This window comes from Marmota marmota, unplaced genomic scaffold, assembly GCF_001458135.2.
Source record: "Marmota marmota marmota unplaced genomic scaffold, marMar, whole genome shotgun sequence".
Classification (NCBI taxonomy): domain Eukaryota; kingdom Metazoa; phylum Chordata; class Mammalia; order Rodentia; family Sciuridae; genus Marmota; species Marmota marmota.
Genome location: NW_026000229.1, coordinates 9553255 through 9580584, shown reverse-complemented (window position 1 = coordinate 9580584; position 27330 = coordinate 9553255). Strand labels below are relative to the sequence as shown.

Below are 27330 nucleotides of genomic sequence, written 5' to 3'. Positions count from 1 at the left end.
TTCCTGAAATGTAAATTGTTTTTAATATTTTTAAAAGCACACAGAGGTCCTGGTTTATAAAAAAATAAATATATAACATGACAAATTTATTCATGATCCTGGCACTCTTACGAGGTCAAACTCTTTAATGAATGTGTCAATGAAAACATAAGATATACATGATCTTTTATACATAAGAGATGGAAGCAAATTCCAGTTGTAAAAGCAAATTCCTTCAAGGCTCAGAAAGAACAAATATTAGTCTTCTGTTGCAGGAAGCATATCCAGAGCTGGGCAATGAGGAGGCAATGCCCAAGCCACAGGAGCCTTTGATCAGCCAGTCTACAATATAGGGAGCCAAGGCGGGAAGGCACAGTCCTTCAGCTCACAATGCCACCAAGGGTTCCAAACAAGAGAATGAATGGCTCAAAGGCTTATCAAGGATCCAAGGTGGGACTGTCTTGTCTTTACCCGTGGCTCTGACCTAAGTTTGAGAACAGGAGACTGAGAAGATATGCTCATTAAATACTGTCGCTGTAACACTGAATGGAAGTCTTGATTCTGCTGCAAGTGGTAAGCTGAGAGACCCAAGAATCTCACATCAGGCTTTACCAGAGCCCACGGTGGTGAGTGAGTAATGAAGCAGTCCTCTAGTAGGCAAGGAGAGAAAGACTTTCTCTGGCTGACATGCTCTTCAGAGTTAACTCTGGCTTAAAAAATACTTGACAACACTGCATAAATTGGGGTTTTAGAATTGAGGTTTTTTTACCCCTGTAACTCACAACACAAAAAATAAAAATCCAGTCTCGTTAGTAGATAGCTAAGTTTTGATTAAAACCTGAAATGTTTTTATGTAATCGCCAACAGGCTGGAATGTATCTGTACAGTTTAATCTGCTGTTGTTTCTTTGGCTATCTTCCCAATTAGATCTAAAAATGGTTCTGACACCCTGAATCTTGTTTTCCAAACCACTTTCTTCCTATAATTAGCTACAATCTTCCTAAAAATGAGGATGTACTTCTGAATAGAAAAGTCCTTCGGCTGAAATGGCATCTCCAAGGCCCACAGTTCGAATAGGGTCTTTACACACCAACACTGGTGTGAAATAAAAGGATATCCCCTCCCTGTGCCATTCTACTACTGGCTTGTTTGGGTTTAATGTAATTCTGGAGCCTGCCTCTGAATGGGAAGTCATGAACTCTTGGGGTGCCCTCAGAGACACTCGGCTGGTGTCTATGGTTTTGGTGGCACAGGCCTGTATCCCAGCCACACGAGCTCCTGCTGCCACGGCTGCAAGCTGGTTGGCCCAGTGTCCATCCACAGTTGCCAGGATGTGGTAGACCAGCGTATGGAAATGGATCCTGGTAAGGTCCGAGGCTCTGCTGTTAGTCCGCCCATGTTCTTTTAAGATCCAGAAGAGGATATCACTGACCATGCCCACATCAGGAACACCATTCCAGGAGGCGAGAGAAGCATGTGGTCCAGATGCTGACTGGCTGAGAAATAACAGCTCCTGTTCATTCAGCCCAAGAGAAGTCACTGCAGAAAAGACCTGCTAACAAAAACAATGACAGGTCTCTTTCTGGTGGGTATAACCGAGCTCCTGAATCTTAGGACGCAGCCAATGACTAAATGACAGGGAAGGCAGGCAGGCATCTTTCTTATCAGGCCTTCCTGTGACTGAACTCATCATTTCAACCATTTCATCTCTAACCACCTCCACCTTCAGGATCACTTGGGAAAAACTGCAAAGTTACCAAAATGCTGTTTCAAACCTAGTCTTTTATTATGTACCATTCAGAAAGGGTGGAGGTGAACCTATTTTGTATTTCCTTCCTTGGTGCCTAACTTTTGCCTGTGTACATGCAACAGCCACTCTTATCACTGCCAGGATATGGCTCTTGGCCAAGTCCTGAGTGTCAGCAGGCATTATGCCAGGAAAATGGAGAAGACCTGAACAATGTATAGTCAGGATCATAATGGCTCTGTGGACATAACACCAAGAAGAAAATTGTTTCACGTTAGAGCTAAACTACTTAAGCAGGTAAGAGTTAGGAAAATAGTCTTCATTGAATAACAACATGTGGAAAGGGAAACAGGAGCCACTGAGCCCATTTTCTATCTTGTGGGGAACCACTATGTCTACCTCACTGTCTTCCTTAGCACTTCTTTTGTTAGAAACAGGTAAAGGTTTCTGCAGGAGACATGAGTCCTTGAGTATGTACATGTATGTGTGTGCATGCCCATAAAATAATAATGGCCTATACCTTTGTTGTTGAAAGCCAATGGCTTTCATTTCCTGCATGTTCTGTGCTAAGAAGGATGAAAGCCAATGGCTTTTCATTTTCTGCATGTTTTGAGCTCTAAAGAGTTCTCTCTCTTCATCCAATTCTTACTGTAACCCTTGGATGGAAGAAGGCACTGCCTTCAATTTACAAACCAAGGCTAGGAAGGGTTAAGGAGACTTTCAGAGGGGGGAAAAAAAAAAAAAAAAAAAGCTTTTTTTAAAAGTGAAAAAATATTCCACCTCAAAAAGAAATACAAGTAAAAACTACTGAAAAACACCAAGAGTAAACTCAGTTGTAAATTATGGGCTCTGAGTGATGATAATGTATCATTGTAGGTTCACTGATTATAACAAATGTACCCTTTGGTGAGGGGTGCTGATTGTGGGGGATGCTGTGCCTGTAAGGGGCTCAAAGGGCATATGGGAGCCCTGTCAATTTTGTTGTGAACCTAAAAACAGTCCAGAAAAATAAAGACTGTTTTGCTGGGTATAGTGGGGCATGCCTATAATCCCAGCAACTCTAGAGGCTGAAGCAGGAGGATTGCAGGTTTGAGGCCAGCCTTGGGAATTTAGTAAGACCCTGACTCAGAAAATAATAAAAATAAAAAGGACTGGGGGATGTAGCTCATGATGAAACACCTTTGGATTCAATCTCCAGTACCAAAAATAAGTAAAATTTTAAAAGTTTTTTTTTTCTAAAAAAAGAAGTAATTTTTTAGAAAAGGGCTAGAAGTGTAGCTCAGTTCTGAGGCCAAGTTTGATCCCCAGCACTGCAAACAACAAAAACAAACCCTACACTGACACTATTTTTCAACTGCCAGACTGATACAAATGCTAATTTTTAATCCCATTCCAGTGGCAAGAATATAAGGAAAATATTCACACAGAATATTTGCTGTGTATGCAAAAGCTAAGTACCACAAAGGCACATATTCTAAACACTGCTTAGTGGGACATAAAGTGTAATTCCCATGGAAGGCAATCTCAAACCTCTAAATGCTTTCTTAGGCTTCAATCCAGCAATTCCACTTCTGAGAATTTATCAAATGCATAAACTTGCTCACAGGCAAAATAAAACAATGTACAAGATTATTTACTGCAGCATCCTATGTAAAAGGGAAGGACAGTCACCAATCAGAATGTCCACAAAAAAGGTCAAACAAACTGAGAAGCACCCCACACTCACTTTCACCACATCATTGTGAAAAGACTGAGGTACTCTCTAAGTAACAATACAGTAAAGATCTCCAAGATTTTCCAGTGGGAAAAAAAGCAAAGGGTAGAGCAGTGTGTTCAGTATGTTGTGCTATTTTTTGAGTAAAATAGGACAAAAAAAAATTTATATTTTTATATAAAACATACAAATAATATATTCCTGTATCATACATTATAACTCAGGAGATACAGATAAAGCTAATAAGGAAATTACAAAGGGTAGACAGATGGAGGAAGGGGAGAACCAGAATGAGACTTCACTGTGTATCTTTTAATACTTTTCGTTTTTTGAACAACACATTACCAATTAACAGGTTAAATAACAATAAAACGAAGAGTTAAGTAATGTGAACTCACAGAGCTAGTGAATGGCAAAGCTTGCATTCTTATGCCTCGCTCACTCGGATTTATGCTAACCACTGCTGCTATCCAGAAGCAGGAGATAAATTCCTACATGTCTGGTGGTGAGGGGGTCAGGTTCACCAAAGTTTCCTTTTTTGGTGCTTCTTAAAAGTTTAAGTAAAATCAGCTGAGTTGGGCTTTCAGTTTTTCATGTTTTGAGTTCTACAAAAACCATTCACTTCCAGAGAAGCAATAGGACTCACAGGCCCTCAATTTACATTGCCATATCTCCCTCCCTCTCGACTGAACTTTATCACTGAGTTAGTCTTTTTTTTTTTTTTAATATTGAGACAAGGTCTCACCAGGTTGGTGAGGCTAGCCTTGAACTTGCAATCCTCCTGCCTCGGCCTCAATTTGTTGGGATTACAGATATGCATCACCCCACCTGGCTCACACGGCCATATTTCTAACTTACTAGGAAATCTTGACCTAGGACAGTCCTGAATCCTTATTTGGGTCTTCTAGTTCTGAATGACACAACACCCACATCTCAATGAGACAGTCCCTGAGCCCAAATACCTAGTCCCACTGGACAAAGGAGCTTCTCTGCAAGGCCCAATGAGGCCAGGGCTAAAGGAGGACACATGGGTTGCCCACAGGTGGTTGGTTACCTGATGCACAATGCTGTTCATGAGCTCCCTGTTGGTCATACTGGCCAGCTCTAGGTGAACTGGAACACCAGTCGGGATGTCAGAAATGGAAGTTACAACCTGGAAAGAAGAGAACAACACTGCCATTAGAAATAAAAGGAAGTCAGGCAAGAGGGAAGAAAAGATGAGGTCCTGAGCAGTCTGGATGCCCCCGGCACCTGCCTTCTTTGTATCCTCTGACAGCTACAAGCAACGTGGACAAAAGAGAACTGCATTCTGCAGAGAGCCATCAGGCTTATTGAATCAGAGGCCAAAGAACTGCCCCTTATTGTTCATGCTGCCAGCCTATTCCTAGGATCTAAACTAGGCGGTTGGCTTAAACTGCCATTCAGATCTACAGGAACTGCAGCACAGGTGATATTAAGTGAGATGGCACAGATAACATAAAGGACATAACTACAAACCCTGCAGCTTGTAGCCATGCTCAGTTTAGCACAGGATGCAGAGGCTCAGGCAAGAAAATTATCTGACCTGTCTGTCCTACTCTAGCTGCTTCTAAGGTATGTCCTTGGGAGAGCATGAGCCAAGGCAAGGCAGCACAAGTACAGAGGCAGAGAGAGAAAGGAACCTGGAAGGAAAAAAAACAAAACAAAACAAAACAAAAAACCTAGCTGGGGTCTGTGAGATTCTGTAACAGTGCTGTTACCTCCAAGAGTCTCTTCCTCTGCAGCTCCTTGCTTTGTCCCTCCATCATGTGCAATCCAGAGAGGACCACCAGGTCAGGCTGGAACTCTTCCAGGCTAGACACAAACACCTCCAGCATATTCATGGCCCCGTTGGAGAGGTCGTGAGAGAAGATGAACCGGTTGGCATGGGGAGCTTTAAAATGGCCCCACTCCTCCCCTAGAAAAGCCCAGTCAATGGAAAGAAAAGGAAGAGGCTTTCAGTCTCCCAGCTGTGGAGGCACTTGCAGGTGTCTCCCTGGAGCCCTGGCTCTGAGCAGGCTAACTGATGGCTGAGTGGGTCCCAATAATAATGGTCGAAGGTCAGCTTGGTGGCCACATTCATGCTGGTAAACTGGTAAAGAAACAAACCAAAAACCTAAACCCAAATACAGCAAAAAAAAAACAGAAACAGTGTGAGTCTCTTATGCCTTTTTCAAGAGGTTACCTTTCTCAAGGTCATTAGCTCCCCTGGAATTCCAGGAAAGCTCTGCTGTCTATTGAGCTCCCAAACACTGGACGCAGTTATACTGTGCATGACTTCCAAATGCCATCACACGAGGCATACTCCTGCAGATAGGACTGGTTGCCATTCCCAAAGTACATTCTACCTCACAGCAATGCTCTAGGACCTTCCACTTAGTTGGAATCTAAGAGCCAAGCTGACTGTACCTCCTACTCTCTGCTGCTCTCTTGTGGTTTCTGGGCACTTGATCCAAAGAGTGAGAATATCTGGCTGCTCCGCCACTTGGGCAGGAGTTGCTTTGGAGTAATGACTGCTCAAGGCTACATTCAAGTGCTACTTTCTCCCTAAATGTGAGTCAGGAAAGACTTGCCCCTACCTAAGCAGATTCAATAACCTCCTTACCAGAGGCAACACTATTGTATTATAGGACTTGGCACATGATTTTGAACTAATTGTTCAAGTGTCTATCTCCTAAGGTAAACTGTGAGCTGAGGGTAGGGCCTGTGTAGTCTTCTACCATCATATTCCTACTACCTCACATTGAACCTGGTTTGTAGCCATATGAATGAATTAGCAAAAAAATAAAAAATAAAAAATAAGTGAATTAAGAAAACAGATTGATGACCTAACGGACCACAGCAGCAAAAAATACAGGTATTAACTCCAAATCCAAGATTTCCCAAATTAACAAGACTCTGTACAATTACACTGATACTTTCCATACAACAAGACACTACCCTGCCCTTGAACAGTGACACTGCTGGGAACACAGCCTAACCTAGCCTAGGACAAAAGAGCCACACAGCATTCAAAAGAAACTGATTTCTTCAGGGAATGACAGAGGCAAAAATAAACAGGTATGGACAAAGAGAAATATGGAGAGCTGCTTATTGTTTCCATAGGACATAGGACTGATGAAGTAGCCCAAGAAGCAGACAGATTGGGTCAGTAATAATGCTCAGTGCCCTTCTTTTCTCACAGAGCTTTGTATTCATTTCTATAAGCAATCTCTTCTCTCAATTTACCATCCTGCCCTTTGACCACTCCGGCTCACCGGATTCCCAGCCCTGAAAATGAGCTGCTGTGGAGCTGTCTAGTAGGACAGAAAAAGGAAAAAAAAAAAAAAAAAAAGTTTGCAAATCCTCTCAGAATTTACCTGTCCAGGTTAGAGAGAAGCTGGGGATGGAGTTAAGAAAGCTGACCCAAGGGCTGCAACCACCAGATTATGTTCCCTCCTGGGGCCTATGAAAATGTAACTCAGCACAAAATTTCACAGAAGTGCACTACTTTGTATAAAGAAAAATAAGACATAGGAAGAAAAACTGAAATGTAAGGCTTACAAAACCCAAGAATAGAACCAATCTCGTTTTGAGACAAGCTATCTCCTTACCTCCACAAGAGGCAGAGCTATCAAACATAACAGCAAAGTCCAGTTTGAAGATCCTAGTCTCTCCATTATGTAGTCACCACATGAATCAATAGAAACCAGGAACTGCAAAGGTGCCTAGTTCATGCTGTGGGCACCAACAGAAATGGAAGAGAGACTAATCTGGACTGGTGGTGGTAGCACCTTCCAGTCAATAGTCATTGTCACTGAAGAGTGAAAAATGTCACTTTTGTTTGGGGGCGGGGGAAACCAGGGATTGAACTCAGGGGTACTTGGCCACTGAGCCACATCCCCAGTCCTATTTTGTATTTTATTTAGAGACAGGGTCTCAGTGAGTTGCTTAGCACCTCACTGTTGCTGAGGCTGGCTTTGAACTTGCAATCCTCCTGCCTCAGCCTCCTGAGTCACTGGGATTACAGGCGTGTGCCACTGCGCCTAGCAAAATTGTCACTCTTATTTGGGAAAACTAAAACGGAGAAAAACTCCTTGGGCATCATTAGGTATGAAGTACCTCCTGCAACATTCTGCCCTGATTTTTAGATCCTGCCCTTGCTAAATTTCAACTGATTCTAATAAGCACCCAAAAGGGAACCAGAAGCAAACAACAGTTCTTTTTCATACTTGGAGAAAGGTACAATTGTCAACAAGCACTATTTTTTCCTATCTTACATTATAGATCATTACTCCAGTAGGTGAGGTTCTCTTAATTGAGTGATTTGGAAGCAGTTCACTGAAGAGTGTTAACTACTCCTCTAAGGAGCCAATTAGCTGTTTGCATATTTGAATCTTTAATGTGAATTAATAATGTGTTTATCAGAACTCGAGTGATTTCTGAGTACAGGAAAAGATACAGCAAAGAACACACAGACTCAAAATATGTCCAGGTATTTAAGGTTCTCGTAGAAAATTAATCTCTAGTCTTTATAACACAAAAAATCTACTTGTGGGGTGGATTTGGCTTTATAAACACTGAAATATCTTTTTTTAAAAAAATATTTATTTTTTAGTTGTAGTTGGACACAATACCTTTATTTATTTATTTTTATGTGGTGCTGAGGATGGAACCCAGGGCCTTGCACCTCCTAGGTGAGCGCTCTACTAAGCCACAATCCCAGTCCCCTGAAATATCTTATAATAAGAAATAATGTGAGGTTAAATACAAAACACTCCCACTCACCTCAGGGAAAAAATAAATTACTCCAAAGGAAGCTTGCCAGAGGCCTGGAACTAATCTAAGCAGCTTGGGTAAGTCAGGCCAGAAGGGTCCTGGGCAGGATTCAGCAGAGCTGAGGAAATATTACCTGCCCTTCTCTTTTCTTAGTAATAAAGGGAAGCTTCACAAATGTGTGTTTAACACATTTTCACTTTTACTCAAGATGCCTGCTTTCCTACAGCCTGATTTCCACTGGGTTCACACCAATTTGGTTTGTAGACTTGAGAATTTTTCTCTCAGTCTCTGAGATAACAAATGATAACAGCTCTGCAGATCAATGGACTTGAGAAACTTGGTATGGGGACACAAATAGGATCCTACTAATTTACAAAGATGAATTTCTGGCACAAAGCCAAGTCTGAAGATGCACAGCTTATTACCATTAATACCCTTCCCTTACCTGCTTGATACTCCAAAATGAGGTGGAATTCGTCTACTTCCTGCAATGACTCTGGTGGAACAAATACATTGTCATCAAGAAGTTCATGTAGCTTTGGACCAACTGGACCGCAAAGAAGAACCTGGAGATAAGCAATGTGAAGTCAGTCTACCAGATCTGTTTCTTTTCCAACAATCTGAACAATAACCACTAGGTACATTCAGGCCAATTCTATTCATTTCAACAAAATACTGAATCTAATTCAATTCCAAAAGTCCTTGGTTTAGAGGTTTGTAGCACAGGAGGCTCTTAACAGGGGATAAGCCTCTGGAAGTTAATGCCACAATGTACCCAGAAACAAGAAAATGACCAAAGACCAAAGTCATAGTTGTCAGGTGCCTATGCAACTACTACAGCCCAGATACCCTGTTATGAACTGAATGAGTGCTCCCTGAATTCAGATGTTGAAGCTGTAACCCTAATGGAATGGTACTTGGAGATAGAACTTTTAGGAGTTACTAAGATTAAATGAGATCATAAGAGTGAGGTCCTAATCAGATAGGACTGGTGACCTTATTAGAAAAGGAAGAGAGATCTGTGTGAACCAAGAAAAGGCCCTGTGAAAAACAAAACAAAACAAAAAACAGTGACAAGGCAGCCTCTGCAAGCCAGGAATCTTAGAGCCCTTACCAGAAACAAAACTTTGCTGCAACTTTGATCTTAGACTTTCCAGTATCCAGAACTGTTCAAAAATATTAAAAAAAAAACAAAAAAAACCACCTAGTTTATGGTATTTTGTTATTATGACAGCCCAGGCAGACCAAGATACACCCTATTCCCCTACATTATCTTTTTAATTCACATTCATACCCTGTGTAGGCAAATAGACATGGGATATTGTTTGCTCAAATATGACAGATACTGGGGATATAGCTGATTGGTAGAGTGCTTTAGCATGAATAATGTCCTGGGTTTAATTCCCAGCATCACAATTAAAAAAAAAAAAAAAAAGAGGAGAAGGAGAAGAAGAAGAAGAAGAAAGGAAGGTAGGAAAAGATTGCTAGATGAAAACAATCATTTGAATTTTACACAGTACAGAAAAAGAACTTCTGAAACTGGGCACAGTGGTGCATGCCTGTAATCCCAGCTACTTGGGAGGCCGAGGCAGGAGGATCACAAGTTGGAGGTCAGCTTAGCAATTTAGTAAGACCCTGTCTAAAAATAAAAAAGGACTAGGCACGTAGCTCACTGTTAGAGTGCCCTAGGTTCAATCCTTAGTATCTCCCTCCCCCAAAAAAGCACTCTACCATACTTAACCTTTCAAATATGAAAATTAATGAGCAACTCAATTTAGAAAGTTTAGGGGGAGGTACTCTGCAACTTCTCAATACCTTTTTCTTCAACTCCAAGATGGGCCTCCCCCTGGCTATTCCTTCTAGAAACCACTTCACATCTGCTGCCACCTCTCAGTTCCAGTAAGTTGCTGTTTCTGCCATGCCCTCAAGGACAGGATAACAGACTCAAAACCATTGAATTCTGATGGTGGAGGGGGCAAATTAAGATCCCCAGGAACCATCTACATTGTTTCAAATTATGCCCCATCCAGAAATTTCAAAAGGCATTTCAACTTGCTAAGTAGCTGCCTGTTTGTATACTGCTTTGTGCAGAGGTACTTTCATGTATGTAATTAGAAATCCCAGCTTCTGGTGAAAATACACCTCCCTTGCCTTTCTGCCTTGACATGGGCACATTACATGCCAAATCTGACAATTCTTGCCTCTGCCACTATTTTCTTTCTGATTCTTGGCTAGATTTACCCCCCTACCTAGAACACTAAAAAAACAGACAAAACATAAGAAACAATGGTTTTCAAAATGCTTGGACATTAGGCAAAGCACAATGATCCCTAAGAAATGAAAAAGCCAAATAATCCAAGTAAACCCCACTAATTCCTCAGCATGTAATCATGAAAGAGTTCCTGGATATACAAAAGCCGAAAGAATTCATTACTGGCAGACCTGCACCACAAGAAATGTTAAAGGAAGTTCTGCAGGCAGAACACAAATGATACCAGATGGAAACGTGGATCTAACTAAAGGAATGAAGAGCACCAGAAATGCTAACTCTGGATAAGCACATAATATTATTTCCTTATTATTTTTTAAAAGATCTGTTTAAAGAATACTAATAACGTAGAGTGAAGTTTGTAACATATGTAGAAGTAAAATACACTGTGAGAATAGTACACAGACTGGAGTAGAGAAATGGAAGTATGATATTCTGAAGTTCTTATAGTGTAATGGAGCAGTAATATCACTTGAAAGAATACTGTGATAAGCTATAGATATACACCATAAACCCTAATGCAGCCACTAAAATAAGATGTACAGCTAATAAGTCAGAAGAGATAAAATTAAATATAGAAAATAATTCAAAAAGACTATGGAGAAAGAGGAAAGAGAGAAGATAAAAGAACGGAACAAACAGAAATAAATAATAATGTCACACTAAATGTAAATGGTCTAGGGCTGGGGATATAGGTCACTGGTGGAATGCTTGCCCAGCATGCATAAGGCCCTAGGTTCAATTCTCAACACCAAACAAAAATGTAAACAGTTTAAGCATCCCAATTAAATGGCACAGATTGCCAAAGTGGATTAAAAAGCAAGCCCTAACTATATGCTTATCCACAAGGAGTACACTTTAAAAACACAAATAGGTTAAAAGCCCATGGATGAAAAAGATATGCTAATATTAATCCAAAAAAAAAAGCTGTGATGGCTATTTTATCAAATAGAATTCAGAGCAAAGATTATGAAATCATTTTCTTTATCCCTGGTAAGGAAAAGGGATGAATTCATGAAAAGAATGTTAACAATCCTAAACATTTATGCACTGAATAAAAGAGCTATGAAATACACGAACAAAAAAATTATAAAACTTCCAATAGAAATACGTATCTGCTATTGTAGTTGGATACGTCAATACCCCTCTCTGAATAACTGATAGATCAAATAGACAGAAAAATCAGTAATGATATACACAAGACACACAAGGCTTGAACATCACCAATAACCAACTTGACCTAGTTGTTACATTTACAGAACCCTCTACTCAACAATAGAAAGACCCCTACTTACTCTTGAAAAACTTTCAAACACACATATAATTTCACCAAGAGAGATCATATTCTGGGCCATTAAAAAGTTTCAATAAATTTAACAGGTCATGGAAAACATTTTCAGACTAGATCAGAATTAAAATTACACCGCTAGTCCAAGAATAGTACATCTTAAGAAATCAAAGGATTACTGAAAATATCTTGAAATGAAAACAAAAACAACATATAAAATCTGTGGGACACATTTAAAGCAGTACTAAAGAGGAAATTTATAGCACTAAATGGCCTGTATCAGAAAATAAGAAAGGTCCAAGTCAATGACCTTAGCTTCTTACCTTAAGAAACTAGAAAAAGAAGCTAGTTAAACCCAAAGTAAACAAAACCCAATGAAACAGAATAGGATGCATAAAAATCCAAAAGTTCACTATTCATTGAAAAAGAATAAAAATCAATAAACTTCAAGCCAAATCACTTAGGAAAATATGAAGACATAAATGAACAATATTAGAAAGAGCATCATTATAGACTCTACAGAACTTCAAGGGATAAAGGAATATTATGATTAACTATGCCAATAAATTCAACAACACGGACAAAATGAATAATTCCTTGAAAGGCACAAACTACCAAAGGTTGCTCAAGAAACAGAAAATCTGAATTTCTCTATATCAAAGAAATCAGCTGGGCATGGTGGTGCAAGCCTGTAATCTCAGTGGCTCAGGAGGCTGAGGCAGGAGACTCACAAGTTCAAAGCCAGCCTCAGCAAAATTGAGGTGCTAAGCAACTCAGTGAGACTATCTCTAAATAAAATACAACATAGGGCTGGGGATGTGGCTCAGTGGTCGAGTGCCCCTGAGTTCAATCCCAGTAACCTGCCAAAAAACAAAACAAAACAAAGAAATTAGAGTTGTTATCAAAAGCCTTCCCACATTGAAGACTATAGGCCTAGAAAAACCTACAAACATTTAGAGAAGGCCTAATACCAATTCTATACAAACCTTTTTAAAAACTGAAGAGGAAGAAAATACTTGCCAACTCATTCTTTAAGCCTAATATTACCTCAACAGTAAAACCAGACAGACATAAGAAAAATACAGACAGCATCCCTCAAGAAAACAGATATGGGCTGGAGTTGTGGCTCAGTGGCAGAGTGCTTGCTTCACGCATGTGAGGCACTGGGTTTGATCCTCAGCACCACATAAAAATAAGTAAACAAATAAAGATATTGTGTCCATCAATAACTAAAAAATAAAAAAAAAACTGATGCAAAACGTTAAATAAAATTTTAGTAAATTGAATTCAACAAAACACAAAAAGGATAATTAATACATGAGAAATAAATAAGGTTTATCCCAGGGATGCCAGGTTGGTTTAACATTGGAAAACCAATGTGATTACCACATAGCAAACAACCAAAAACCAAAAATCATTTTACTAGATGCTAAAGCAGCATTTGACAAAAATCCAACATCTACTCAGATCAAATCCGGAGCCATGCACATGCTAGACAAGTGCTCTACCACTGAGCTACAGCCCTAGCTCTCACAAATATATTTTTAAAGGCACTGCCTCACTCCTGCATCTGGCCATTCTTCTAAATTTGCCTTTACTATATTTGCCAGGGTCTATTTCTGAGATACACTATAGCATGGCTATTCAGAGTATGGACTCTGCAACTAGATTACTTGGGTATGAATTCCCACTCTACCCATTACTAGGTACATGACCTTAAGCAGTTTTAATTTCTCAAGGCCATGCTTCATTTTCCCTCTCAAGTGGAATATAATAAATGGGCTTTCTTTATAGGGTATTGAGAGGATTAAATTAGTTCATATCTATGTACCTGGAATATACTGAGAATTTTATAAGCATTAGCTATTATCATCAGCATTGGAAAATACCTCTTAATCTCTGATGGTTCTCAGATGATCACCTGATCCATGCTGGGAAGCATTTCACCAAGTTAAACTGAATCTCTTTGAGAGAGCAGTGGTAATTATCTTTGAAGACTGTACTATTACCCTAATAGTAATTAGAGTGGTAATGTCATGCAGAATGTGGCATTTGAATCCTAACTAGCTGAATTTGGACACGTTACTTAGTCTCTCTGGACCTCCCTCTTATCTTTAAAATTATAACACTGTTGTGAGGACTGAGTAAGAGATCTTTTCTCGTACCAAGGCCAGACTTGTTTTTTTGGAATGCCTTCCAGTAAGACCAGCCTCAGGTCCAACTTCTCCGGAGACCAAGAGCAAATGATGGTTTCAGAAGAGGTCAATACTGAAAGGTCAATCTTGTACTTGCCCACAACAGTCCAGTGTGTTAGTTTTCCAAAGGATAGAATTATTTCTCAGGACCAGGAAGGTGCCTTGTGGGGAACCATGAAAACTCCCAAGATTCTGATGAGAAGGGCCTGGGCTCGCTAAAGAGCTTATGACTGAACTTTTCTTTTTTTGTTACCAGATAATGTTTCCAAGAGTTTACCCTGGAATTTCTAATCATCTCTATTTAGAAGTTTATTACTATCATAAGGATAATGACTATAAAAATCTATATTTTCCACTGTAAAATTTCATAAGAACTTCAATCCTTTTTTTAAAATATATTTTTAGCTGTTGATGAACCTTTATTTATTTATATATGGTGCTGAGAATGGAACCCAGTGCCTCACACATTCTAGGCAAGCGCTCTACCACTGAGCCATAACCCTAGCCCAGAATTTTAATTCTTATTAAAATATAAATGTTAACACTTTAATATACTCTCTCAATCTAAAGTATATTTGTCTCCTGGTGTACAGTGTGGCTCTTTTCATAAGTGCTCAGTAAATGTCTGTTGCTAAATTTTGAGAAAGAAACAAACACACTGATTTTTTCCCTAACACTGCTGATTATCTAGCCATATTTAACTAACTTTCTCTCTGGCTTTTCATTTCATCCCTGATCCAAATTATATTTTTATGTTGGTTCCCCAAGTCCAGAGCACTGTTCATTGTTTCCTTCTCTGTCAGCAGCCACAATCACCCTGTACCTGTCCATTTATTTACTCTCTTCCTTGTTACCACTCATGGTCTAGCCATACCATGATTCCAGTGATAAATAAGTCTCTCCTCTTTTGGGTGCTCTAATCCAAACCTTATCGTTTTGTAGTATGACAGCAACAATCTCCAAGTTGGCTTCCCCTCCTCAAAACTATTCCACTTATAGCACAGTAAACTTCTTACTCAGATGTTATTTTGAAATAGTAATCATTTTTAATTCTACTTATAGCAAATGGTTCAAAACTTGAAGACACTTTTCTATCTACCCTCATCTAGTAGCATGAATTTTCAACACTCTAGATTCAGGCTTATCAACATAGCCAAGTACATTCTCTCTCATAACTTCCATAATCCCCACATGCTCATAACCATTACTTGATGGCCTCTCAGGGTCAGAATGCCTTGGTTTGGATACTAGTTCCATTATTTACCCTCTGTGAATGTCTTTGTGCCTCAAGCTTCCTTATGTTGAAAGCAAGGATGACAGTACCAACTAGCTTTATAAGGGGTGTTGCAAGGATTAGTCAAATCTATGTAAAACACTGAAGACAATGCCAGGCACATAGTAAACACTTAGAAAGTATTAGTTACTACTACACTCCTACTAATACTGTATGCATCCTAACAAGAGGTCCACAGTCTAGTGCAGAAGCAGGTAATCCTTAAATTGAATCAAGGAACAAATATCCATGCTTGCTCCTAAAATTACTGAAACAACAGAAGGGTACAAATTTTAATCTGGAAATCTGACCTACCTTTAAATCTGAATTGGCTGCAAATTTCTGTCCAATTAAAGCTGCATTTCCTCCTACATAGTGCTGAAAGATAATTCAAGGTGATTAGGCAGTATTTTAGCACAACTAGTTACCCAAGCTTAATAACAAGTTAATAAAACACAGAAATAGACAATGAGTAAAATGTGAAGAAAATAAATATGGTAACCTGAAAATTAAAGTGTGACTGCTGTAACTATAGATCAAATTTGACTGAACTTCTGGGCCATCAGAACAGATAAAGAAAAAACACAGTGTGGCTAGGTCTTGTCAACCTTTAAAATGAGTATACATCACTTTCCTTCTGAATCATTCAACTTTTTTTTTTTTTTTTTAATGGTGCTGGATATGGAAACTTGTGCTACCACTGAGCTACACCCCCACCTAAAATTTTTCTTTTTCTTTCTTAATCTCATGCCTGCCCCTTCCACAATCTGCTTGCAACTCTCCAAGTCAGCCTTCCTCTTGGCCTCTGGCCTTTAGCAGGTTCCTCCCCTTCTCAGCTCCCCTTCTCAGCTGCTGCCTCTTCTGTGATGCCTTTTCTGTACCCCTTCCTCAGTGACATCTCAGCTTCCATAACTATCTTCCCCAGACAAGATTACAGACCACTTCCTGCCCCTCTAATATGAACCCATATTACAGCCCTTGCCTACTTTAGTTATCATCATCTGGACACATGAAGAGCATCTTCAGGGCAGGGACCATCTTTTCATAAGTGCTCAGTAAATGTCTGTTGCTAAATTTTGAGAAAGAAACAAACACATCGATGTCTTGGGGAATATATGGCTCCCTGGGAGTAAATTCTAAAAGGCAATGGCTCTAACACAGGAAAATATTTTCCTCTAATACATCTTTCAGCTTGAGAGAGCAGATCCTTCAAGGCTGGTGTTCCACGTTGCTAAGGATGGATCCATGTACCTTAGAAACCTGATGAATAGGCAATAAGGCTGTTGTTCAATTCTGAAGAAACCTAATCAGTAGTTCTGTCTGGGCTAACAACCTTTAGCCCATGCAGAGGCATAGACTAAATAACTCCAGCTGCTAGCTATCACTCTCATCCCACGCTTTGGGCTGACTGATCTCTGGATTTAAGTGGGATGTTAACAGTTCTTCATAGACTAATTTTGTGATATGCACGCTTAAGTTTGACCTTTTAACAAATCTGATTTCATATTTTATTTAATAATGATGGCTAGCAGAATTTACTAAAAGTTCTTGGGGGATGGGCTGAGGCTGTGGCTCAGTGGTAGAGCACTTGCCTTGCACGTGTGAGGCACTAGGTTTGATTCTCAACACCACATAAAAATAAACAAAGCTATTTAATTAAAAAAAAAAATCTTGAGGGAAATTATTAAGATATCTGCAAAATGGATACCAGATTTTTCTTTTTCTTTTTGGTACCAGGGATTGAATCCTAGGGTGCTTGACCACTAAGACACATCCCCAGCCCTTTTTTTATTTTAAGACAGGGCCTCACTAAATTGCTGAGGCTGTGATCTTCCTGCCTCAGCCTCCCAAGCTGCTGGAATTATAGGTGTGTATAACCATGCCCAACTCAGATTTTTCATATAATTGTCACTGTTGTTCATCAGGCAGCCTACCTTACAGTTTAAAGGATTTTCAAATGACACCAAATTGTTGTTAGAAGTAACACATTTTAGGTTTTAAAATGTTAAGAAATAATAGACCACCAAAAACGTAAGATATGAGTTTCTGTAGATTTTTTTTTTTCGTTATGAAACAAATGGTAGGGTCAAAGCAGAAGTGGTTTAAATACCATGATCACAGAGGTTTCTGAGCAGTATACTTATCAGATTGGAACTATCAAGATTCTCTAAAAGACCAGACACTACTAAACTAAGCTGTCAAAATGACCATAGAAATTTTAACAACTTGCTGTTTCCTTTAGAAACTCAGCTGGCTAACACCCCTGACAATTTTTAATGTTCAAATAGGCAGCTTCAAAGGACAAAAATCTTTAAAATCTCAAGTCATCAGTGATCCCAAAGGTTTGCCTGTGAAAGGTACCAATTAAAAACAGCATTAAGAGCTTCCCTGGCTAGAATTTAGGCTTGGTCTGGGATGCCCAGTTGAAGTAAGGTCTCAGATGAGGAGAATTAGCTGGGGTGGAAAATGTTCAAACAACCAGAATTCAGCCTCAAGAGGCATGAGGACACAGCAGCAGGCACACTGGGTGAGATGGAAAGAGCCACACTTGGGTCTCCAGGCCCAGTACTCTTACTCTATGTGATCCTCACCCCCACCCCAGCCTGGACCATTAAGACTCCAGGGCTTTATGATCACCAGGTGAGCTTGAAGACCACTGAAGTTCCATCCATCTGACTTGTTCCAACCCAAAGACTACTGGTTCTCAAACGAGGTCATCAGACCAATAGCATCAACCAGGAAACTTGCTGGAAAGGTAAATTCTTCATTCCCATACCATATCTACTCAATCAGAACTCTGGGAGTAGGCTAGGAATCTGTTTCAATAGCTCCTCCAAGTGATTCTGATGCACACTCAAATTTGAAAGCCAACAATCTAGACCAGTGGTTTTCAATCAGGGATCATTTTGCTTCACTCCCCTTCCTGAGTATCTAACCAAGGAAACACATGTTTTTTAGCCCTTGGGAAAAGAGCTGGAAAGGATGCTAAACATTCCACTACTGTCACAGGACAGTCTTCCCCACAAAATAGTATCCATGTTCTATTGATAAACTCCTTTTTGGGACGGGGTTGTGGCTTAGTGGCATAGCATGCATGAGGCCCTGGGTTTGATCTCCAGCAACACACACACACACAGAAACCCCACTGCATGAGCAGAACAAAGGTATGGCCCCATCTCTCCTTTTCCCAGTTAAAAGCTAGTCTACTTTTCTATGGGTTTGGCCTTGTTCTCCTGCTTAGGACTCAGACACATTAAGTTTACTACAAGTTATCAAAAATAAGCATTACAACTAAAACAAATTAATAGACAATGTTTCCTCCTTTTAAACATAGATAACATGAAAAAGGCAACTTTATGATGAACAAGAACCAAAATTATAGTAAACATGCATCACTAATGTTGGCTGAATTAAACTGACTAGAAACAGAATTAATAATAAAACATGAGATACAGTTTTACAAAAAGGGAAAACACTGCAGAATTGGATTTCCAATGGTCACTGTCATGAGGCAAACTGGAGGAAAAGTTGCCATATTAAAAAGGCTTCTTTTTGGGGCTGGGGATGTGGCTCAAGCGGTAGTGCGCTCGCCTGGCATGCATGCAGCGCTGGGTTCAACCCTCAGCACCACATACAAATAAAGATGTTGTGTCCGCCGAAAACTAAAAAATAAATATTAAAAAATTCTCTCTCTCTCCCTCCCTCCCTCTCTCCCCCTCCCTCTCAAAAAAAAAAAAAAAAAAGGCTTCTTTTCCCACCCTTAATTTACTCTTGGTGAACTAACAGACCTGGGCTCCTGGGAACTCTGATGCTATTTGGGCAACATCATGAAAGGTTTCCTTGTCACTGAAGAAGCGCTCAGCAGCAGCTCCCTTCCCCATGAAGTGGACGAAGGCTTCTTCCAGATCATTCCTTGAATGCAGAACTGCATGATCTCTCCCATTCCCAGGACTCAGGCCAAGTGCCTGCAAGAGCTTCACGCCTGAGAGCACGACATCGACACATGCATTGACTCTGAAAGAAGGAGGAGAGACATGTGAAAAGAAGCAGCCATAGCACAGGAAAAGCACCTTGGCTTTTAGCTGCAGAGAAAGGTTTCAGAGAACTGTATTCAAACAGGGAACAGCTGAAGTGGATCTGCTACCTTAACTGGAAAGCAAACAACATGTGGCAGAAGGAAAATTACTTTATCTGGATATATGTAATGGGATAAGATCAGAACCTTTTTTGAAAGTTTGGCAAAAATTTATACTAGTTAAAAAAGTGAGAAAACAGTGCTTAGCATTTCAGAACAAAGCTATCATGACAATAAAAATGTAGCATTTCTAAGGAAATACTAGCAGAGCCAAACAGGATTCACAGTGTCTTGGGCAAGTCACTTTAATTTCTGTGAGTCTTAGTTTTCTCATCTGAAAAAAATGGCAATGATATGAATAGTTAACTCAGAGAGCTACTGTGAAGATTAAATAACCAATGTTTAGGAACATTGCTTGGTGCAAAGTAAGCAAAATATATTTTGGTCAAAAGCTAAATACCAGTCAGGTATGGTGGCACACACCTATAATCAATCCCAGCAGCTTGGGAGGCTGAGACAGGAGGATTTCGAGTTCAAAGCCAGCCTCAGCAATGGTGAGGCTCTGAGCAACTCAGTGATACCCTGTCTCTAAATAAAATACAAAATAGGACTGAGGATGGGGCTCAGTGGTTGCGTGCCCCTGGGTTCAATCCCTGGTACAAAAAAAAATAAAATAAAATAAAATAAAAAATTCTAAGTTCCAGACAACTTCCCTCCAGACAGATTCAATACCTAAATGCCCAAATACTCCCAGCTGAAAGCCTGCATTTGAAGAGCTGAGTGGGGCTTTAAAAAGATGCACACTTGTGGCCTTGTAACAACTAATCACTTGACAGGTGTTTACAAGACTTACCCATGAATCTTTTTTTTGTGTGTGTGTGGTACTAGTTATTGAATCCAGGGGCAATCCACCACTGAGCTATATCCCCAGCCCTTTTTATTTTGAGACAGGGTCTTATTAAGTTGCTCATGCTGTCCTTGAACTTAGGATCCTCCTGCCTCAGCTTCTGAAGTAACTGGGATTATAAACGTGCACCACTAAGCCCAGCCTATCCATGAACTTTAAAGGACTGGCAAGAAACTTGTGCATCATCTGGTAGGTTGTATGGAAATTATAAAATACTAAGGTTGTCTGACATGGCATCTTTTATGTGTGCATGAAAAAATCCTGGCTTACATATTTTCAGTGTTTCTTTGCTAAAGGTCATTCCTCTTTTAAAGAGAAAGGCTAAATAACTAAGGTGTCTAGATGAGGTCTTCCAGGCCCCCAACTGTCACTTCCATTTACGGCTATCCTTCCTTCTGCCTATTGGGAATGTCCCTTTTGCTAGTGTGGTTGGTGGCCACAAGCAGCTCCTAGACTCTAAGAGCAAGCTCATAGCAGACCAAGATACTTCCTAGTGATAAGGGTGGCTGATATTCAGTTAATGCTGAGCAGCTTTGAAACCTAAAGTTCAACTCATTCATGAAGAAGGCCCAAAGAACTGGATTTTTAGCATGGAACACATAGCTATGTTCTCTTCTAATCCACTTCAAAAATCTCTCAGTCTGTAAACTAGCACACCAAATCATTAATGGTAGCAAACTGAAATTGGGCAATTACCATAAAGGAGAATAATTTTACTTTTAATTAGATAACATTTCTCATTTTTACAACTATGTATTACTTTTGTAAGTTTTAGATCAATGTAACTTTAAAAGGCTTGTATGTGGGCTAGATATTATTTATATCACTTTTGAAGATTTACAAGGGCAGGAAGAGAGACATTCCTCCTCCTGACACAAAATGACTTAAATCCTCATCTTAAGGGTCCTTTTAGTAATTCTTTATCTATGGATCCATGTTTTGAAAAGATTTTTGCCCATCAAATAGCATTTAAATACTCAAATATTCTTTTAAAAATCAAAAATATAGATGACTTAACTGGAAGGGTATAATAATGGGTTACTGTGCCTTTCAGTGCATAAAACACATGGACAAGCAGCAGGTGCTTAAGGATGTTTTAATACACGTCTTTCATAGCCTATGAAATAAACCAAACACACCCTGCAAACTGGTCTCATTCCCATCCCACAAAGGGTGCCCTTTACTTCCACTAAATGAACATTAGATGTTTAAAAGTGAGCCTATGAATAGGACTGCAGGTATCTCTTGGCTCTCCAACTTCAGTACAGTCCTGAGCTTCAGAAAGTGTTTGGATAGCCAGGGATACTAGTTCCACCAAACTGGCCTATCTTAAAAAAAGAAAGTATCCAAAAGGATTTAGGTCCTGAATCTGAACAGCAGAAGTTCAAAAACAAGGAAGTTTTACATTTAGAAATATAAGTACTTCAAAAACTATAAACATATCACCTTCTTATCTAGTTCCACTGAGATCTTAAACACAGTTTGATAAGCATGCTGGGCAAGTGCCTTACCACTGAGCTATGTCCTCAGCCCCAGAATTTGATTTTTTAGAGATAAGAGTGGAGAAAGTCAAGTTTACAAAAGTAATGCAAAATGAAAGGAAAAGTTCAGTGCATTTTGCAAAACAAGACAAACCAACAAAACTGATTTTGAGTTACAAAAAAATATATAACTACTGAGGAGCATTTTTTATCCCCTACTTATAATCATCATTTGATAACTTTTATAAAAAGCTTGTATTAATTTTTAAAAATTACGAAATATCTCCTTTGGGCCAGATACCAAACTAAGTATTTTTTACATATGCTTGTTATATAATACTTTGACCAGAGCAAGGATCTTCCTCTGCACTTCCTCAACAGCATCCCCAATGTAAACAAATCTCCTAAGTTGCTTTATTATCAAGGGGGAAATAGAGGGATAGGAGCTAACCAGAACCAGAAAACAAAGCAATGCTCATTTGACCCGAAGGCAGAATTTCACACTTAAGAAATGTATAAAAAAAGATTATAGTGTGGTTTTGGAGAAAACAGATGAAATAACTGGAAAAAAACAAACAAGGCAAAGATGCCAAATGCTGAAACAAGAGGCTGCAGGGCCAGGCAGGGCACACTGGAAGCCTTGGCTTCCAGGCGACTAGTACAGACTTTTGGCTGGCAGGGTGAGGGGGACACAGTTCTTCCTCTGAGGCTATGAATTCCTCAAAGAATGATGTTTCCTGTCACCTCCATCCTGTTTCATCCTCTGTAAAATGTTTTCTAAGGCTCCTTCTATTTTTAACATGTGTCTCAGATATTATAAGAATTATAATACCTATAAGATACAGAACTGTAGAGAAATCACAAAGGTCTGGGCAATTGTGCCTAGGCTGAATTCTGGATGGCATGTCTGCAAAGAGAAAGGAGCCAATCTTTATGAAGTACCAAGGGCTAGACAGGCATTTTTAGATAGAATATACCCACTTGCAATGTTCTGTGAGACAGGTGGCCATTACTGCTTTCAGCTAAGAAAAGTGAGATTGGAGTTAACCAACATTCCAAAGGCTACAAACTGAACAAGCCTAAACTCAAACCCAGATTTATCTGATACTGAAATCCGTGTAGGGAGCATATGCAAGCAGTTTTAGATGAAAGGATTAACCTTGTGTTCGGACACAATAAGAATGTGATCTAGCTAGAATGGAGAATTCATATCAGGGAGAAGAGCAAGACAGATCAGGGCAAGGACAGTTATAGGGGAATCAATGTTAGGATGAGGGCTTTATCTTTTACCCAAAGTTCAATAGGTACCAGGGTCCAATTTGGAAGCACGGGAAGACTCACAAAGATGTGATAGCCTTCAACCCAAGAGCTAATATCCTAAAATCTGCAACCCTGGTCCTTCATGCATTCTTAAATTCCAGCCTTTCATTTTTACCAGCTGATGGAGCAGCTTCCTTTGAAATCCCACAAGGTGCATTTCCCTTCCTCTGAAATTCAGCTTAACTTCCTCCACAAATCACCTTTTTCCTAAATCTCTTAATATGACAACAATGTGGCATGACTATGAAACCTGAAATGGGCTTAAATTGCACCTTCTGCACTTGATAGCTGTGGGGTCTTGGGTAATCAATGAGTCCGAGCCTATTTACTCATCTGTATGAATAGATGACAATACTGGTATCTGCCCACCTCATAAGATTCTTATGAGAGACCCAAAACTAAAAACCTGTCTTTGGGGGCTGCTTTTCTTTACTCTAAAACATCCAGCCTGTTATGCACATCTTTCTCAAATCTTACCTTTCTTTATCACCATTCCTAAACAATGATCAGACTCTTTTCTCCTCTCACGTAAACCCTACAATGTCTTCTTAACCAGGGTCTCCATTCATTCATTCTTAGGGCTATCACACTAAATTGTTTTGAGTATGTGCATGAGAGAGAGAGAGAGAGACCACGAATAGGTGTGTATTCTCCCAAGAAGTCGAATATACCCAAAATGAGATTGTGGTTCAAGTATTGTATATACTCCCACCCACCCCTCCCATATCCCCTCTTTAGGCTAAAAATCTCTTTGGGTAACCAGAAATGTTCCTAATGGACTTGTTACTCATAAAAATAATGTGAAGCAGGCTGGGCATGGTGGTACATGCCTATAATCCCAGAGCTTGGGAAGCTGAGACAGGATTGCAAATTCAAAGCCAGCCTAGCAACAGCAAGGCACTAAGCAAATCAGTGAGATCCTGTCTCTAACTAAAATACAAAAAAGGGCTGGGGATGTGGCTCAGTGGCCAAGTGGCCCTGGGTTCAATCTCTGATACCAAAACAAACCAACAAAACCCCCCAAAATATGAACGGCTGCTCAAAATCCACCTTTCACATTCCCATCCATTATTTTCAATAAATAAGTAGTGTCATTTACCTGTTTATAAATCTTTATGGCCTCCTTACCACGTACCCTCACATTAAAGGCATGTTGGAATTTGGTCCAACCTTTCCTTCTGAGCATCTTATTTCTTTACCAAAAGATTCTTGCCAAATTGCTTTCTCACATTTGGTTCTCTTTCCTAGGTGGACTTGTTCCCCCACCTTTGCTTATTTATTTTAAAAGTCTCATTTCTTTTCTAGGCTGTTACACAAGTCACTGTAGTAGAATATATTTCTCATAATGGTCCCAACAAGATGTCCCAACCCACATGTTCGTTTTAAAATGTGACATTGATATTCCTCCCATTAAGGTATGATTTAGGTGACACCCCTCCCTTAAAACCAGGTGGAACCATAACTCTGGTAAAAACTGACCCTACAGACTTTGAAGGTTAAATCATAAGATACTTTAAGGATTCTGCCTAGTCCTCCCAACACATTCCATCTCCTAATCCAGTCTTCCTGCTGTGAGAAACTAAACAGCTAGGGAAAAGCCACATGTAGGCGATAAAACCCCCCTGGAAGTTTCAGCCATGATCAATCTTTATGATGAACCCAGTTCCAGCTACCATCCAACTATAACTGCCTAAGACCCCAAGCAAGAACTGACCAGTAGAGCCCCACCAAATCTCAGATAATAAAAGATCATAAAATGGTTGTTGTTTAAGCTATTTAAGTTCTGGGGTGACTTATCATACAGCAATAGTAAATGTAAGATCATCCTAGAGCTTTTTCTGACACTCTATCCTAGGAAGAATTAGTAATCCTTCTTTGGGACAATAGGTCTACCTTATTTTGTTTTTATTTATTTTTTCCTGGCAGTGCTGGGGATAGATCCCAGCAAAGTAGGCAAGTTCTACCACTAAACCATACCCCCAGCACACACTTTGTTCTTACCACTTGAATTCAACAAAGCACTTTTCACAATTGTTATGGACAATGGTATCCTCTACCCCATCACAAATTTATAAGTTGAAGCCCTAACCAGTATGACTGTATTTGGACACAGGGCCTTCAAAGAAGTAATTAAGGTTAAATGAAGTCACACAGGAGAGTCCTAATCCAATAAGACCGATGTCCACATAAAAGAAAGAGTACCAGCAGTGCAGACACAGAGGAAAGGCCATGCATGTGAAGACTCAGGGAGAAGCTAGCCAACTGCAAACTGCAAAGAAAAGGCTTGCCCCAAACCAACCACACCGGCACCTTTTAGACTATAAGGCTCCACAGCTTCAAGAAAATGAATTTCTGCTGCTTAAGCCATCCAGCCTGTGGTATTTTGTCCTAGCAGCCCAAGCAGATCAATACAATGATGAATGTATCAGTTTTCAACAAATGAGGAAGGGACCTTGTTATACTCATATCCTCAGAACCCAGCAGACTTGAAATCGTTGATAAGTATCTGTTGACAGAACATGCATGAAGGGAGGTCAGTTAAGAGGCTGATACTTGTGGATGAAAAGAGCCTGAACTCAGAAGAGGTAAAAGGAAACACATCTTAAGAACCAGTAAATGTGCTGATATGAAAAAATACAAGTTAACAATTGAGTACTTTCAGAAGCTGACACCACTCTACATAAGCTACATAAATTATTTCATTTTCAGGATAACTTTGCTCTACCTTACTCCTTCTGGCCCCAGCACTCACATAAACTAGTAGGGTACTTGACAGAAGACCTGCTTTTGTATGGTATCTTTGAGTTGATGGCAAAAGTCAAGTGGCACTGAGACAGGGACTAAAGTTAGCATAAGGGAAATAATTATATTCCTGAAAGGAGTACAAAAAAGGAGGCGTTGTGATTTGGGAGAACCTTAAATATGCAATGTCACTGAAGTCTGGGGAAGAAGAGTTTCTAGAAGGGCGTGTTAAACGAGTGGAAGGCTGCAGCAAGCTGACGATATAGACTAAAAGAAGTTGAATTTGAAAATCGGGAATCTCAGTGAAGTGGTGGTCTCCAAACTGGATAGCGTTAATTAACAGAAAACAGGGCAAAAGAAAGTGGATAAAGGCAGAGAACAGTCTTCTTTCGAAGCAAGAGGAAGAATGCCGTCAAAACTGGTAAGACATTTTTGGCTGCCAAAGAACAGTCGCCCATAAAGCAAGGGAGCTGGAAGTTGGAACGATGAATGAACACCTGAACATGAAGGTGACAAGCTGAGTGAGGTGTGCAAAAAGGCTATTAGGGTTGGTCCTACCCGGACAAAAGAAGGGCTCTGGGGCCAGCAGAGTGAAAACCAGTCTGAATCCCTGCAGCGGTGACGAAATTGGCTAGACCCAGACATCCGACACCTTTTGCCAAGAGGGCAACGCGGACACCGGCGCCTCCTGGGGACTTCTGAAAACCCGTTTCCACGCGGGCTTTATCTTACAGCTCGGTAGCCTCCCGACCTCCAAAGTGAACCTCAGAGGACTGAGCGCCCGCACTTCCTAGAGAGGCCCAGAGACCCAGGCCCTGCGGGCACTCACCCTACAGCCACGCGGCGCCAGCGCCGGGCTGGCTGCACGATGAGAGCGTCCCAGGCGGCCGCCAACCGGCCCTCGGGGGAAAGAGATCCCGGGGGCAAGGGCGAGGGCCCCAGCCGCAACGAGCTCCAGAGCGAGCGCAACGCCGAGCCGGGCAGCTCCGGCTCCAGCAGAAAGACGCAGCCCACGGCCAGCGCCAGGAAGCCCGCACACGCAGAGCCCCGCCACAGAGCCATGGGGACCCTGGCGCTGCAGCAGTAGCGGTAGGCTCAGTTCCTGGCCCGCGCCTCTTCCGGGCTCAGCGCGTGCTGACGTCGACACGCGCTTACATCACACCTGCGCGCCACGGCCCCTCCCGAGGGGCGGGACGATGGGCGGGCCGCTGGTGTCGTGAGGGCGGGGAGCTCTCAGTCCAAATCCTGACACTTGGCGGCGCGGAAGGTGATTGAACAAAGCGTTCGCTCTAGTTCAGGCCTTGTATCTCTCCCCAGAACTCCATCCGTATCCCCAAAATACTGGGGCGGGAATATGTTGCTTCCCCAGTAAAACGAAACGGACAGATTATAAAGAAGCAGGCAAGCCTCACGTTAATATTTGAGCCGGCACAAATTTCATACACCCCTTCAATCTGTCCCTCCGCCCCTGTGTCCGTCCTACACGGTTTTCTAAACTCCCCCAGTGCTCCGCCTCCCCAAGTGGATTCTGACGGCAGCTGCGTTTCATAGAAGTGCTAGGGGC

General features: G+C 40.7%; 1 protein-coding gene across 2 annotated transcripts; it reads right to left on the bottom strand.

The window, feature by feature from the left end:
* Adpgk (ADP dependent glucokinase) lies at positions 1–26904 on the bottom strand. Of its 2 annotated transcripts, none has more exons than XM_015480453.2 (7): positions 26596–26904; positions 19030–19255; positions 15557–15619; positions 8662–8782; positions 5180–5376; positions 4495–4593; positions 1–1534 (listed from the first exon to the last, which is right to left on the bottom strand). In XM_015480453.2, the coding sequence occupies exons 1-7, from the start codon at positions 26826–26828 to the stop codon at positions 980–982; spliced, it is 1494 nt and encodes a 497-aa protein (XP_015335939.1). In that variant the 5' UTR covers positions 26829–26904; the 3' UTR covers positions 1–979. The 2 variants fall into 2 exon arrangements, with proteins under 2 accessions (XP_015335939.1, XP_015335940.1); XM_015480454.2 differs by having other exon boundaries at positions 1–1531.
* Positions 26905–27330: the final 426 nt, after the last annotated feature.